This window comes from Convolutriloba macropyga, chromosome 12, assembly GCF_964194025.1.
Source record: "Convolutriloba macropyga chromosome 12, txConMacr16.3, whole genome shotgun sequence".
NCBI classification, from domain to species: Eukaryota; Metazoa; Xenacoelomorpha; order Acoela; family Convolutidae; genus Convolutriloba; species Convolutriloba macropyga.
Genome location: NC_134479.1, coordinates 50,114,468 through 50,129,924, shown reverse-complemented (window position 1 = coordinate 50,129,924; position 15,457 = coordinate 50,114,468). Strand labels below are relative to the sequence as shown.

At 34.1% G+C, this 15,457-nt stretch overlaps 1 protein-coding gene across 1 annotated transcript in view; it reads right to left on the bottom strand.

Moving 5' to 3' along the window:
- Nucleotides 1–12,813: 12,813 nt before the first annotated feature.
- The window catches only part of LOC142350317 (uncharacterized), a 32,779-nt gene continuing 30,135 nt past the window's right edge, over nt 12,814–15,457 (bottom strand). Inside the window, exon 10 of the mRNA XM_075402141.1 lies at nt 12,814–13,197. Coding sequence (XP_075258256.1) covers nt 13,138–13,197 — 60 coding nt within the window. The 3' untranslated portion in view covers nt 12,814–13,137. The remainder of the gene's footprint in view (nt 13,198–15,457) is intronic.

Here is a 15,457-nt window from a genome sequence, read left to right as displayed (position 1 = left end):
CTAATTTCATCAATAGCTTCATTGAAGTAGCATTAATCTATTTTATTAAATCTCTTTTGATTAGATATAGATTCTCATCATGAGGATAGCTTTTAATATTATTTACATAGACTCTTTTATCATCAAGTGTGTTCAGACTAATCTTGCTTGTTTTTGTTGTCATGTTATCACCAACTTTTTGTATTCTATATTCATCTACAGTACTCTGTGTGTTATACATTAATGCATTATATACTCTTCATGTTTAGCATTGTTACAATTCTTTATTCTTTTCTCTTTAGTTTTATTTGGGTAATCTTTAAAGCTAAATGTCTTTGGTGACAGGGCTATAAACAATTCTTCTATTCTACTTCCCAATTCATTTTTGAAATTACCTGCAACTTTATTATTAGTTTTCATTGGTTTTTCGAGATTGGACAGATCGATATGTTCTTTGTCAACATTTCCTCGCTAAAGCTTAATTCAAAACCATCAGTATACATATAATGGAGTTGTATATCTTTGAGATATGATTGAAGAATATTATAGAATACATCATACAAGTGTAATTTACTTAATTCTAATATTGTGACACCTACATATACTGGAGAATCATATTCGATTTTTTTCTTTATATATTCAATTTGGCTATAATCATTACATCTAGTTATATTCTTAAACGCGGGTTTACTTATACTTTTCATGATCTTTTCTTCATCATATAAGAACTTACTTTGAAGGAAGTGTAGAGGATTCATGCACATTCTTCCATATAGTGAGTTGTTCTTTAATTTCCTTACGTCCTTTTCCGCTTCAGTTATAGTTGTTGCCCTTTTGTTAGTATTATTTTGAATATAGTCTCTACATATGTAATCTTGACTAAATTTAATCACTCTATGAATTTTAGTTACTGTTACACCCGTCTTTACATAGAACTTTAACATCCTATAATGAACCATATATTTTGTTTTGTTGTTTTGATCTAAGATTAATTTCTCTGATCTTGCCTTGCCTCCAACTCTTATTCTATAGCCTAATTCATTATCTTTCTTTTATTAGGCATTAGTGCAAGCTGCCCTGTTCTTTCTTTACAACTATTAGTATAATTAACATCACAAACTATATAGTAACCATTATCACTATCATCTGGAGTATTTAGTATAACATCTATAGATGTGTCAGATTACTTGAAATCCTTATAAGGTAAATTTTGCATCATTGCATAGCCGTATAGGTTGTTTGCGTCTATGTTGCAGTAGTCTAACATTTCCACATCATTCTGTAAATACACTATACTTAGATCGTTACCAGTTTTATGACTGTTGTCTTTATTAAAGTTATCGACTTCCTTTTGTGTTGGTAATTTATTAGATAGAGAGGACTTGAAGTCTTCTATATTTAGATTACCTATAAGATTATTATACGGTTCTATGCCAAAGTATTCATACGGAAATAATGCTTTAGTTTTACACCCGTATATCTTTGCCATTTGATCTAGAGGCATAGCTAAGAAGTTATAGAAGCTATATTCCATTATGGAATATTACGGGAATGAAGTTTTGTTGTTTGTATCTTAGATTACACATTCTACATGCTTTATATATTTACCAGTTTCAGGATAGTGATCTCTTACTTTATTAATACAAGGTTTATTACAAATATGACAAGTGTTATTGGTTTCATGATAAAATTTATCTTCTTCTGTAGATACCATCTTTTCATTATGCTTGAAATTGTTCTCTGTTTCTGTTTCTAATAGATCTCTAGCAAATCTTTTGATGCAGTCTAGACCAAAGTAGTATTTGAATTTACCTTGCCCGATGTAGCCAACACTTATTGGTATTTGTTCAGCTATTACATATTTATAGCCATTAGATGCGACTTCAACAATGCAACATTCTATATCAGCAGCTATAGTTCTTTTATATTCTGGCGCTTATGTTCATTTATAAAAGTAATATGGTTCTTCTTGGGACAAACAATCTCTGGTTTGAAAAAGTGGCTACATATATGATTGTCTTATTCAATTTGAGAGTTAAACCAATACGAATTTGAGAGTTAAACCAATATTAAACCAATACCATTGTTTGAAGTCTCCATTTTCATATATTGCGTTATTAATAATATAGTCAGTGTTGAAATTTATTTTAGTAGTTTTAACTTCTTCTTTGGTTCTCTTCTTGTACTCACACTCGGCTGTGATCTTACATTTAATACTCTTAACTTTACGAAACTGGTAACAGTTTTTAATTTCATCTAAAGTGTTATTAATAGCTTCATCTATATCTTCAATGTAATTTCCAGCTTTAGCAGTAATATAAAACTCTTTCTTGTTCGGGCTAGAGTTTATATCAAAGTATTCTGTGTTTTCTAGATACTTACGATTATGACTATATGAGTGAGTAGTTAGGGCTATTTTATTTTTAAATTCTGCATGACATTTCTTACATTCATACCTAATTCTGCTGTAGATAATATCTTCAGTTTTCGGTTTAGGTTTAGTGATGGGTTTAGTTTTAATAATATCTTTGATGTTATTTTTAGGTATACTCTCATTTTTAAGCTTACTTTCAGTTTTAGACTTACTCTCAGTTTTGGACTTACTCTCAGTTTTAGGCTTACTCTCAGTTTGGGGCTTAGGTCTGAGGAAGTAATATTCTTCTTCTGGGTCATACAATCTCTCCATGTTTTCAGGTAAGGGTTGGGGTGATGGGGGTATAACATTTTCAGCTTTAGGCCTAGATTTGAAGTCTTCTCTCTTTAGATTACCTATAAGATTATTATATGACTCTAAACCAAAGTATTCATATGGATATAATGTTTTAGTTTTACACACGTATATCTTTGCCATTTGATCTAGAGGCATAGTTAAGAAGTTATAGCTATCTAAGAATTTAAGACAACCAATGCTAAACATCTGAGACTTACCAGTAGCTAGTGGTATGTTATCTACTTTCCTTTTATCATTATTCTGTTTAAAGAGTTCACTATATAGTAGTTCGAAATCATAACCAGAGCCATTATGGAATATTACGGGAAGAAAGTTTTGTTGTTTGTATCTTAGATTGCACATTCTACATGCTGGTCCTCTATATTTACCAGTTTCATGACAGTGATCTCTTACTTTAATAATACATGGTTTATTACAAATATGACAAGTGTTATTGGTTTCATGATAAAATTTATCTTCTTCTGTAGATACCATCTTTTCATTATGCTTGAAATTATTCTCTGTTTCTATTTCTAATAGATCTCTAGCAAACCTTTTGATGCAGTCTAGACCAAAGTAGTATTTGAATTTACCTTGCCAGATGTAGCCAACACTTATTGGTATGTGTTCAGCTATTACATATTTATAGTCATTAGATGCGACTTCAACAATGCAACATACTATATCAGCAGCTATAGTTCTTTTATATTCTGGCGCTTATGTTCATTTATAAAAGTAATATGTTTTTTCTTGGGACAAACAATCTCTGGTTTGAAAGAGTGGCTACATTTATGATTGTAATTTTTAATTTGATTATTAAACCAATATGTACATCTATCGCAAAAAAAATATTTAATGTTATTTTTTTCGACGATCTAACAGGGTTTCTGTGTTTTTAATTAGAGCACAGTGTTCCACTCCGGCTTTGTCCCAAACTAATATTCTAACATCTTTTCTATCTTTATCAAAGTCATCCGCTGGTTTAAGTAATTCTACTTTACCATCACCACAAGGCGTGTTTATCCAAACAATAATATTGTACAATTTTTGTATTCTTAATACATAGCCGACGTCATCTTCATGTTGTTGTCTTGGTGTTATTGTTTATTCTGGTATTTACTTTCACGTGTTGCATGTTGCATGGCAAGATGCAGCCAAGCAGTAGTAGTTAGTTGCAAGTAATTGTATTTGGAATTGCGTATATTTAATATTGATTTAGAGTTTTTGATAATCGGGAGGTAAATCTATATACCTGACAATAGATGTTTTAGTTGGTTCAATTTTTAACTGGATAATTCTTAATCCGAGACACTCAAAGTTGTAGCCATGGCCTTCATATATTTCCTTTTCGAGGTTCAGCCATTGTTTGAAGTCTCCATTTTCATATATTGCGTTATTAATAATATAGTCACTGTTGAAAATTATTTTAGTAGTTTTAACTTCTTCTTTGGTTCTCCTCTTGTAACCGCACTCGGCTGTGATCTTATTTTTAAAACTCTTAACTTTACGAAACTGGTAACAGTTTTTAATTTCCTCTAAAGAGTTATTAATAGCTTCATCTATATCTTCAATGTAATTTCCAGCTTTATCAGTAATATAAAACTCTTTCATGTTCTGGCTAGAGTTTATATCAAAGTATTCTGTGTTTTCTAGATACTGACGATTATGACTACACGAGTGAGTAGTTAGGGCTATTTTATTTTTAAATTCTGCATGACATTTTTTACATTCATACCTAATTCATTCTGCTGTAGATACTATCTTCAGTTTTAGGTTTAGGTTTAGTGATGGGTTTAGTTTTAATATCTTTAATGTTATTTTTAGGTATACTCTCATTTTTAAGCTTACTCTCAGTTTTAGACTTACTCTCAGTTTTGGACTTACTCTCAGTTTTAGGCTTACTCTCAGTTTGGGGCTTAGGTCTGAGGAAGTAATATTCTTCTGGGTCATACAATCTCTCCATGTTTTCAGGTAAGGGTTGGGGTGATGGGGGTATAAAATTTTCAGCATTAGGCCTAGATTTGAAGTCTTCTCTCTTTAGATTACCTATAATATTATTATACGACTCTAAACCAAAGTATTCATATGGATATAATGTTTTAGTTTTACACCCGTATATCTTTGCCATTTGATCTAGAGGCATAGTTAAGAAGTTATAGCTATCTAAGAATTTAAGACAACCAATGCTAAACATCTGAGACTTACCAGTAGCTAGTGGTATGTTATCTACTTTTCTTTTATCATTATTCTGTTTAAAGAGTTCACTATAAAGTAGTTTGAAATCATAACCAGAGCCATTATGGAATATTACGGGAAAAAAGTTTTGTTGTTTGTATCTTAGATTACACATTCTACATGCTGGTCCTCTATATTTACCAGTTTCATGACAGTGATCTCTTATTTTATTAATACATGGTTTATTACAAATATGACAAGTGTTATTGGTTTCATGATAAAATTTATCTTCTTCTGTAGATACCATCTTTTCATTATGCTTGAAATTATTCTCTGTTTCTATTTCTAATAGATCTCTAGCAAACCTTTTGATGCAGTCTAGACCAAAGTAGTATTTGAATTTACCTTGCCAGATGTAGCCAACACTTATTGGTATGTGTTCAGCTATTACATATTTATAGTCATTAGATGCGACTTCAACAATGCAACATACTATATCAGCAGCTATAATTCTTTTATATTCTGGCGCTTATGTTCATTTATAAAAGTAATATGTTTTTTCTTGGGACAAACAATCTCTGGTTTGAAAGAGTGGCTACATTTATGATTCAATTTTTAATTTGATTATTAAACCAATATGTACATCTATCGCAAAAAAAATATTTAATGTTTTTTTTTGGACGATCTAACAGGGTTTCTGTGTTTTTAATTAGAGCACAGTGTTCCACTCCGGCTTTGTCCCAAACTAATATTCTAACATCTTTTCTATCTTTATCAAAGTCATCCGCTGGTTTAAGTAATTCTACTTTTCCATCACCACAAGGCGTGTTTATCCAAACAATAATATTGTACAATTTTTGTATTCTTAATTGTTTGTTGTTGTCTTGGTGTTATTGTTTATTCTGGTATTTACTTTCACGTGTTGCATGTTGCATGGCAAGATGCAGCCAAGCAGTAGTAGTTAGTTGCAAGTAATTGTATTTGGAATTGCGTATATTTAATATTGATTTAGAGTTTTTGATAATCGGGAGGTAAATCTATATAACTGACAATAGATGCTTTAGTTGGTTCAATTTTTAACTGGATAATTCTTAATCCGAGACACTCAAAGTTTTAGCCATGGCCTTCATATATTTCCTTTTCGAGGTTCAGCCATTGTTTGAAGTCTCCATTTTCATATATTGCGTTATTAATAATATAGTCACTGTTGAAAACTATTTTAGTAGTTTTAACTTCTTCTTTGGTTCTCCTCTTGTAATCACACTCGGCTGTGATCTTATTTTTAAAACTCTTAACTTTACGAAACTGGTAACAGTTTTTAATTTCCTCTAAAGAGTTATTAATAGCTTCATCTATATCTTCAATGTAATTTCCAGCTTTATCAGTAATATAAAACTCTTTCATGTTCTGGCTAGACTTTATATCAAAGTATTCTGTGTTTTCTAGATACTGACGATTATGACTACACGGGTGAGTAGTTAGGGCTATTTTATTTTTAAATTCTGCATGACATTCTTTACATTCATACCTAATTCATTCTGCTGTAGATACTATCTTCAGTTTTAGGTTTAGGTTTAGTGATGGGTTTAGTTTTAATAATATCTTTGATGTTATCTTTAGGTATACTCTCATTTTTAAGCTTACTCTCAGTTTTAGACTTAATCTCAGTTTTGGACTTACTCTCAGCTTTATGTTTACTCTCAGTTTGGGGCTTAGATCTGAGGAAGTAATATTCTTCTTCTGGGTCATACAATCTCTCCATGTTTTCAGGTAAGGGTTGGGTTGATGGGGGTATAACCTTTTCAGCTTTATGCTTAGCATTAAAAGGGGCTTCATAATCAGAGCCAAACATTTTCTCTAACGATTCTTTATGTTTAGAACCATATGATTGATGTCTGTATAAACCTTTCTTTGCTCCACAGACGTCGCAGAAATTTACATTGCTGTTAGTTGAGTGAGACATGGTGTATTTTATTAGGGAAAATTTTGGAAAAAATAATTTTTCGAAAGAGAAAAATGAAGTGTGATAAGTGTAAAAATAAGCACTGGAAAGAATGTTGTAATGATTGCAAAGAGTTAGAATATTGTTGTTATACATGCAAAGATATAGTTGAAGTAAAGAAAATTAAATTAAACATTTGGGGGACCATGATGTCAATCCAAATCAATATCTAGAGTGTAATATGTGTAAAGTTTATAAGCATATTTCTTTCTTTAGGTTTAGAAATGGAAGATGCAGATTGTGCATCTACCTTAATAGATATAGATTCACCCATACTAGAAAACAGTTCAGAGAGCATGTTTATAAGTATAATATCAGCGAGGCAGGTTCAACCTGATAGGTCTTCGACCATGTTTCACCATCTGCGAAGCCATTTGGCATGCCACGGAGTCCGTTCACGGATCAGATTTATTTGTTATTTAACTTTCGGTGTTTCACTGGGTATACATTTGTTCATCATAAAATTATGCTTGCTTTTGTAGAAAAGTGAAAGCCAAGATGAATAGTCGAAAAGTGCCGTGGAAAAGAAAGGTCCACTACTGGAGAATTATTTTTCTAGAATTTTTCTAGAATTTTATGACATGATTTTTAACTTAAAATTAGTTATCATTTCCCAAGTAATTACCTGTTTAAAACTAAAATAATAATTAAATCCTTCTATTAAATTGAATGCATTGTATAATCTATTAAAAATTGAATAAAAATTATAATAAATACTCAACTTGCAAGCTAATATTTAAATATGTCTTATTTTCAAAATTTTCACTCGTTTGATATCATTCTGCTAATGGCGATGGTCATTTCTGTTAATGGAGGCGGCCTTTTTAGCACGACGCGCACTTTTCCTTTCCATCAATTATTGCACTGTTTTTAGACTAAGCAAAGTGAGCGCGTTTTGTGCTTGTAGCGGCAGCTATCTTTGTTAAAGATTTTTATTAAGAGTTAAGTCAGCTTAATAGTTGAAATTAAAAGTGTTCGAGCATTCTGTAGTTGCACCCTCCCCCAAAGTTGCCATTAAGAAAGGTCGAGCAGTACTGCCGTAGCGTGGTAAAGGCGAGTCAACCTTTTAACAAGACCTCTCAAGACTCGGTTCAAAAAATGTACTCTGGTACATAGAATCACTCAGTTAAACATCATAGATCTATCGTCTCCAAGGGTAAAGTCAAAATTTTAAAGAAACTTGTTTCTTTTTATCCAATTCTAAGCAAATTTGAGTGATTCTCAGTTCATCCATTTCTATTGAAAAAACTTTGCGGGCCCGTTTAGCCTGATTTGTTTCAGTATAGTTTGATATATTAGATATGAAATTAGGCTTTGAATTAACTTTGAAGACTTTTGGATATTTGCGTATGAATTTCATAAATTATACGGGCTATATGCTTTTTTTGTACACAAAATTGAACGAGTAATTGTGTATATAGTGGTTGATGTAGTACTGGGTAAAACAGGGATTCTAGTTACCAGTACAGTTTGGTCCATTTCTATTTTTTATTTTTAGTTTGTGCTTATAGTAGTGGATAAAACAAGGCTACCAGTTAGCAGACGGCTTGGTCCATATCCCGAGTTTTTACGAGGGAAAATGGACCAAGTTGGCTGGTGGCTGTTAGCCTCGTTTTATCCACTACTCTGGTGAAGCTGCAATTTTTAGGGGAGGACTTTGCAAAACGGTAAAAGCAGGCTTCTTGGGTAATTGAACTTGCACCGCGCAAGCTACTTTCAAACAATTCGACGAAATCCCTCGTTTAATGTTTAAACCGCTGGTCATCTTATTGCTTGCTTGTGAACTCGCTGATGTGAGATTGATTTTCTCTTCGGCGAATTTCTCTAATTTGAAGGCCGCGTCCTTCTGCGTAGTATTTCAATTTGAATTTTTAGTCATCGCCAGTTCCAATTTTTGCAATATAGCTAGATCGGATCGTAAAAACCAACCAGCCTGGTTCTTGAAACTGGGATTTTTGCGTGGATCGCGTTTTTAAATCTTTGAACCAGGGACCAAATTTTTGTACATTTCTTCGAGAATTTTCTGCGAATTTGTTTCCTTGTATTCTTAAGGCAAGTTTTAGAAAATGGAGGGTTTCCAGGAAGGGTAATTGGGCATTGAACGTTTTTCGAGATCAGATATTAAGATCAGATTTTGAGATGGAATGTTAAAATTGGAAACATTTGTTTGGAGTACTTTGCAGAACAATGTCAATGATTTTTCTCTAAATGAGATTGAATGTTAAAGTGGAGTGGATGTTACCGCCAGTGCCCTTGCATTCCTGAGGTTCACCGTTGGTGCTCTTGCAGTCTTTTCAATTCGCATTCCGAGTGGCCCTGGCCATATCTTTTTGGTCCTAAAAATGAAAATGAGATGGAATGTTAGTGGAGTGGAGGTTACCGTTGGCGGTCTTTCACTCTTGAGGTTCGCCTCTAATCGCATCGCGAGCGACCCTGATCTTTCTTTTTTTTGACCAAAAAGTGAAAAAAAAGATTAACTTCACTACAGATTAGACATCGAGCTTGTTCAAGTAGAATTCAACCTTGAACTCTATTATAAAGAATAAATGTGTCTAGAAAAATGGTTACAATAGAACCAATCGTCTTATCAAATGTTTCTGGGGTTGAATATTTGAAAAGTCGGTCTATTGCAACAACCAATATTGTTTCATGTCGTGGTTTTAATCAAAAGTTGGGCCCAAAAAGTCTACTTGGATTTCATGACTTGGTTCATTACATGCTTTATGTGCTGAGAATTGCATGGCGGGTTTAACTGGTTTAAGGTGCCTACCGATAGCGCTGCACGCGAGTGATGGGACAATCAGATCATGGTTCATGTATGGCCACCATCAAACGCGGCCAAACATAGCCTACCCACCTGTCCCTCCTGGTAGTAAGTGTTCAGATCGAAGTACAGGTAACCTGAACAAACGAGGTTTTTTCGGTTTTAGCGGAGGTACGGGATAATGACTTCTAAACGAACCTCGTTTTCGTTTAATACAAAATCGCGCACCTTCTTAGTACGGCGTATTTACACATATGTGACACAATCTAGGATTTGCATTTTTGCCGATGATGTTGTCGCAAGCAGTTACGTGGACCGTCTGTAAGGCTACTGCTTTTGAGTCAGTGGTGCTTCTGGCGAATCAGGGATAAGAATAGATGGTTGTTGTGGAACAGAGGTTGGAGCATTTTCAAATAAGACGCAGTTTGCTGGTTGATTAAAGGTTGTTTCTAAAGAGAGCATGGTAAATTTGTTCAATCAGTTAAAACTGTGATGATTGAGATAGAGTGACTGCTAACAAAAATGAATTCGGGCATCAAGCACTGATTTCATCATCTTTTAGTGATTTTTGGAATGATGATCTGAATAGGATGCGGTTAGCTTGAAATGAAAAAATTTTTGCGAGTACTTTGGGGAGCGATTTCAATGGGTTTTCTCGAGATTGAATGCAAAAGGAAAGCAGAATTAGTAATTGCTACGCAGTTGAGTTGAGTTGAGTGGAGTGGAGTTACTGGTGACTGCGACGGAAAACTTACACGTTTTAAATTTTGTGAAAAGGTGTGGTATTTTAAGATGTTGTTGCTTAGAATACGGTTGAATGCGTTGAATCTGTTGTGCACAGTAAATGCAAACACGCAAACACGATGAGACCAATGCATTGGATTTTGTGCTTTACAGTTAGGCTTTTTTCAAATTTTACAATAGCCACTCGACCTTAGAGCGATTTCTTTCCTGGTAAAGGTTGCATGAGATATAGTCAACTATGCTCATCTTTGCGTCTGTCAAATGTTTAACTGAAAATTGATACGGAAGAAGACGGTCAACCCAGCGAGTGAGATGGCTGTTATACGATTTGCTAGAACGATGTTCTTCAGGAACTGATAGTGCCGCCCTATGGTCAGTGATTACTGTAACTTGATGCCCGTACAAATAATTTATTGAAATATTCACTATTCCGTATTGTGCCAACAACTCTAACTCATTGACACCGTAACGTTCTGCGCAAGAGCTTGAAATATCGAGAGGCGAATCTTTTGTCTTCCAATCACGTACTGTTAGTTGTTCTGAAAACTCTCCAATAGCAATCTAAAAACTCTCCTTGACCGAGAAGCATAGCAATTTGGAGTTGCAGTGACAGTTTACGGTCGCGTTTCAAGTGCTATTTTCAAGATAAATTTCATTTAGCTGTCCAAATATCTTTTTTAGATTTCCGTAGCACGGACAAGGAGGGTGACAAGAGTTGAGCTAAAATCAGTACAAATTTACTTTAGTGTACAGAACAATTGACTGACAATATCATGATTATTTGCCTCGTAGCGAACTATCTACCTTTAAGACATCCTATTTGAAACAGCCAACAACAGAGACAGAAGCGAACTAGCAGTTACAAGGTAGCGCCTGCTTCAACAATTCAGAATTTTTGGTTTTTGTTTCATTATCTTTGCGACAACGTCCCCTCACAAAGAAGCGCAGCAGAAAATGAGAAGACATACAGAACAGGTTCACTCTACTTCAAGCAAGAAAAAACCGAAACCGCATGTCGTATGAATGGCTCTCAAATGGCAGACGGAGGCGATTTAATTTAGACGGGGCGTAACATGTGTTTTATGGGTGCAAAAAACCTATCCAGCTGGGGTTTGAGCCTGAACTTCAATATCGGCAGCCTGAAATCTTACCCACTCATAAACAAAGTCTTCGATTGTCGTTTGCTCACAATCCCTTTAAGCAACGAATTTTATTTCAGAACAAGCGCAACTTAGATTACTCAAAAATGGAGCGCTGAAGTGTGAAAGTTTACCAAGAATTCATTACATATTCGAGATCCAAAAGCGTCAAGCAAAATGGCTTAAACATAACTGCCACATTGCCAAAAGAGCAGCAATAGCTTTGCAGATCTTCAGCCTCGAAAAGATAGATAAATAAACAGAAGAAATGAAATTCTCTCTTAAATGCTGAGAATTATACATTTATTGCCAATCTTCATAACGTAATGCTGCTTCTTTCTATTAGGTGCCTTCAAAAAACTTTCAATTAGAGTGACACAATTTCAGTTTTAGAGAAAAATCAATATTAAAGTGAGGTAAGTCACGTCAGGCTAAAAATTTTAGCAAGCGAATGAACAAAACTTCGCTACACTAAGCGTGAAAAAAGACGTCACTTGCGCACTTCAGTTCAAATTGATTGAACGAGTGAACACCAATTACGAACAAGAATGAACACAACTTTATTGCTCACACAAATTCGAACACGCACAAATAAGCACAAAAACGTCTGAAATTTTGAAATAAAGCGAAAACTGTAAATAAAAACTTTAAAATTGTTGTGCAATTTCTTGTCAAAATTCAAACAAAAAGGTTGGCACCAAAGAACCTGAATTTAATTTGTAATAGAAACTGCCCACCACCATCAAGCTTATTTTTAGTAACAATTTAAAGCAATAAAATAATGGGCCAAAAGGCAGTAAAAGCTCCTCAAAACCGGAGAGTTAGTTGAAAAACCTTCAAATTCGTGCAAAACTTCAATTACCACAAACCTTTGAAACGCTATCAAAACAACCTGAAGATTATAACATTAGTCTTAAATAATAAGACAACATAAGTTTCAAAAAAGAAAAAAATAGTTTGAAAAAGCCTTTTCACTTGGCTCGCTTGGCAAAAATTTTTTCACACCTACATTTCTCGCTCTGTGCCAAAAGAAGGCATGAACAAAAGAATCACTCTTTTTTCTGCGCTGAATTTGTTCATGGAAACAACTTTCAAACTTTATTCACTCCTTGTACCTCCGGTTATCTTGCTTGCTCACTTACGAAAAAAGCGTTTTTTTCAAAGCCTGACTAGTCATTCGCAGCCTGACTACAGTAGTTGGCAAAACTTCTGTAGAGAACTTCAGCAGAGCGAAACCAAAGCAAGATCACAAAGCTCTGCTCAGCTATTGCTATTATCTCAGCCATTAAGAGAAAGCAAATTATTATACTTGTTTCTTTACATTTTGACATATTTACACTGAAAACTCGAAGCAATTTATTTACAAACGTTACAATAAATTTTAAAATACAATTCCTGGTGAAACGGCAGTAAAGCTTAATGGACAAATGAGTTGAATAAACACTTTCCTATTGATAAAGACCCTCGATATCGCATTTTGTTTTAAAACTTTTAAGATAACAATCTATATCTCCAGTGAATTGAATTGAAAGCTGCCACTATAGTACTGCAACGACTCAGCTCATCATAAGTTCATCACGATTTAAGTGTTTGTTCACTACATGGCAAATTGATTCACACACAGTCAGTGAACTCCCGCAAGATCTGTTCGTCTGTTGTGCAGTTCTCGCTGCAGCTGCAGAGCCTGAAATACACCTGAGACACTCCAGAAATGATACAAATGAACTAAAACATGGGGCTCATGCCGCAGCCAAAAACTCAGTTCAAAAACTTATTAAAAAAGAACAAAATACCAAAAGTTGAGACAGGAATCAACTATTCTCAACAGACTTCAAAAGACTCAACGACAGCGGGTGAGAGGGAGCGTGCGGGGCTAGGGGTGAAATGCGGTGAGGGGGTGGGTGAGGTGGGTAAAATGAGGGGCGTTAAGCAGAGTCTAAACCGCCAAAATTGTCCCTCACACCAAAAATTTATGTCTTTTTAGCGGCTTTGGTGCCTTTTACTCTTAGAGACTAGTATGGTTCTAAGATATCTGCTCAGTGACTTAAAGCCCTCGGGACTTCACTGGTTCATCATGCATTTGAGGACAAAAAGTCAAGTGGTCAGAAGAAAAAGTCGGTTTCATATCCTACAACAGGTTTAAACTAAAATTTTACATACCTTGCTGTTGTTGCTCTCGGGCCTTAGTCCTGCATTCCAAGACAACCTCTACTGAATACTTCAATTCTTGAGGTTTCTTAATTTAGAATCTCCAACTGATCGACACTTATACTAATACAATCGCGCCATTTTGGTTACAATTGTGGAACAAGATATTTATCTTGAAAATTTCGCGCAATTAACATACAAACTGTGGTTTGAAACGGCAAAATCTAAGCTATAAATAATATAGGAGCAGCAACGAAGTCAAACATTGGGTGACTTATGAGAACATATTTAGTGACTTCTTGAATGAAATAAAGAAAACATAGATGGCAGATTGCCAGAAAATAGCCGCAAAATCTTCGTAGATCTGAGGTCTCAAAAAGATGGTAAAAGAAACAGACCAAAAAAGAAACTTAAAAACACTGGGCTGCTGTATTTTAAGAACACGTTTAACTTGACGCTGATTATATTAACTGCCCTTAAATACCCTTCAATTCGAGTGGCATACACTCACTCGACCTTATCTCTTTGAATAAAAGTGAAGAAAATTCAATTTCAGGAAAAGTCATTTTTGAGAGTGAGTTAAGTCACGTGTGATCAAAAACTTCATCGCGCGAATGAACAAAACGTGGCGGAAAATGACGTCACGTACGCAATACAGTCGAAACCGCATGAACAAATGCACTAAATGTAAATTTGAAGTGATGTGAGTCATAATTGCCGAAATAAAAAAAACCATGAGAAAGGCAATAATAGCCCCAGCTAACAGCAAAACTCTTAAAAATAATGCGAAACGTGCTCAAAATGACAACCATCAAACAACTTCTGAAAGAACATAGCTGGCAGATTGCCAGAAAATAGCCGCAAAAGCTTCGTAGATCTACAGTCTCAAAAAAACAGTAGAAAACGACAGACCGAAAACTTAAAATTTTCATTAAAGTGTGAAAAGTTATATTTTGATTAAGAACTTACGAAATCTTAACGAATTAAAAAAGAAATCTTAACGAAATAAAAAAACAGCTGGAAGAATTCCGCAAGCGACTCGAAGCGTCAAAGCTTCACAAAAAGCCGCAATTGCAGCTGTTACCATAACTTCTTGAATTAAACCGTCAACTCTTTACCTCACCTGGCTTGATTTAAAAACATTCCTGAAATGTATACCGCAGTCATCACGAGGAAGAAATGCAGCAAATTTTCGTTAAAAACATTTGGCAACGTTAAAAAAAGTCCAATTTTCTTAGGATGGTCAAAATACTGATAGGCGCAAAAAACTGAAAAAAATAATGTTATGAAATGCCTCATAATGCGGGTTTTGAAAAGATAAAACTCCTCAATCAACTGTAATACCCAAAAGCACATTGTGAACGCATAAGGCAGATAAACATCTGAGAAACTAAAGTTTTCAAAAAAAATATTAAAAAAGACTCGAAAAACCACTACAATCAGTTTTCAAATAACTCCAATTAAGACAAAAAAAGATATAATTCTTCCTTTTTGAAGATATGATAGACAAAACGAATTCAACCCATTTCAAAATTGAATTAATCATAGTAAAACAAAAGTAAAATTTTCAGAAGCAAAAAACGTTTACAAAAACTTGCTAATCGTTAAAAGTTGAAAATGCTAATCGTTAAATTTTTTAACAACTGAAAAAAGCAAAACGAATAAAACATAGGTGTTAGGAGACTGCTAGAAGGATAGATGCTAGAATGTACAGAAAATAGACACAATGTAAGAAACACAGAAACAAAAAGACTACTTGATTCTCCTTGAAGAAAAACAAATACATTACATTTATA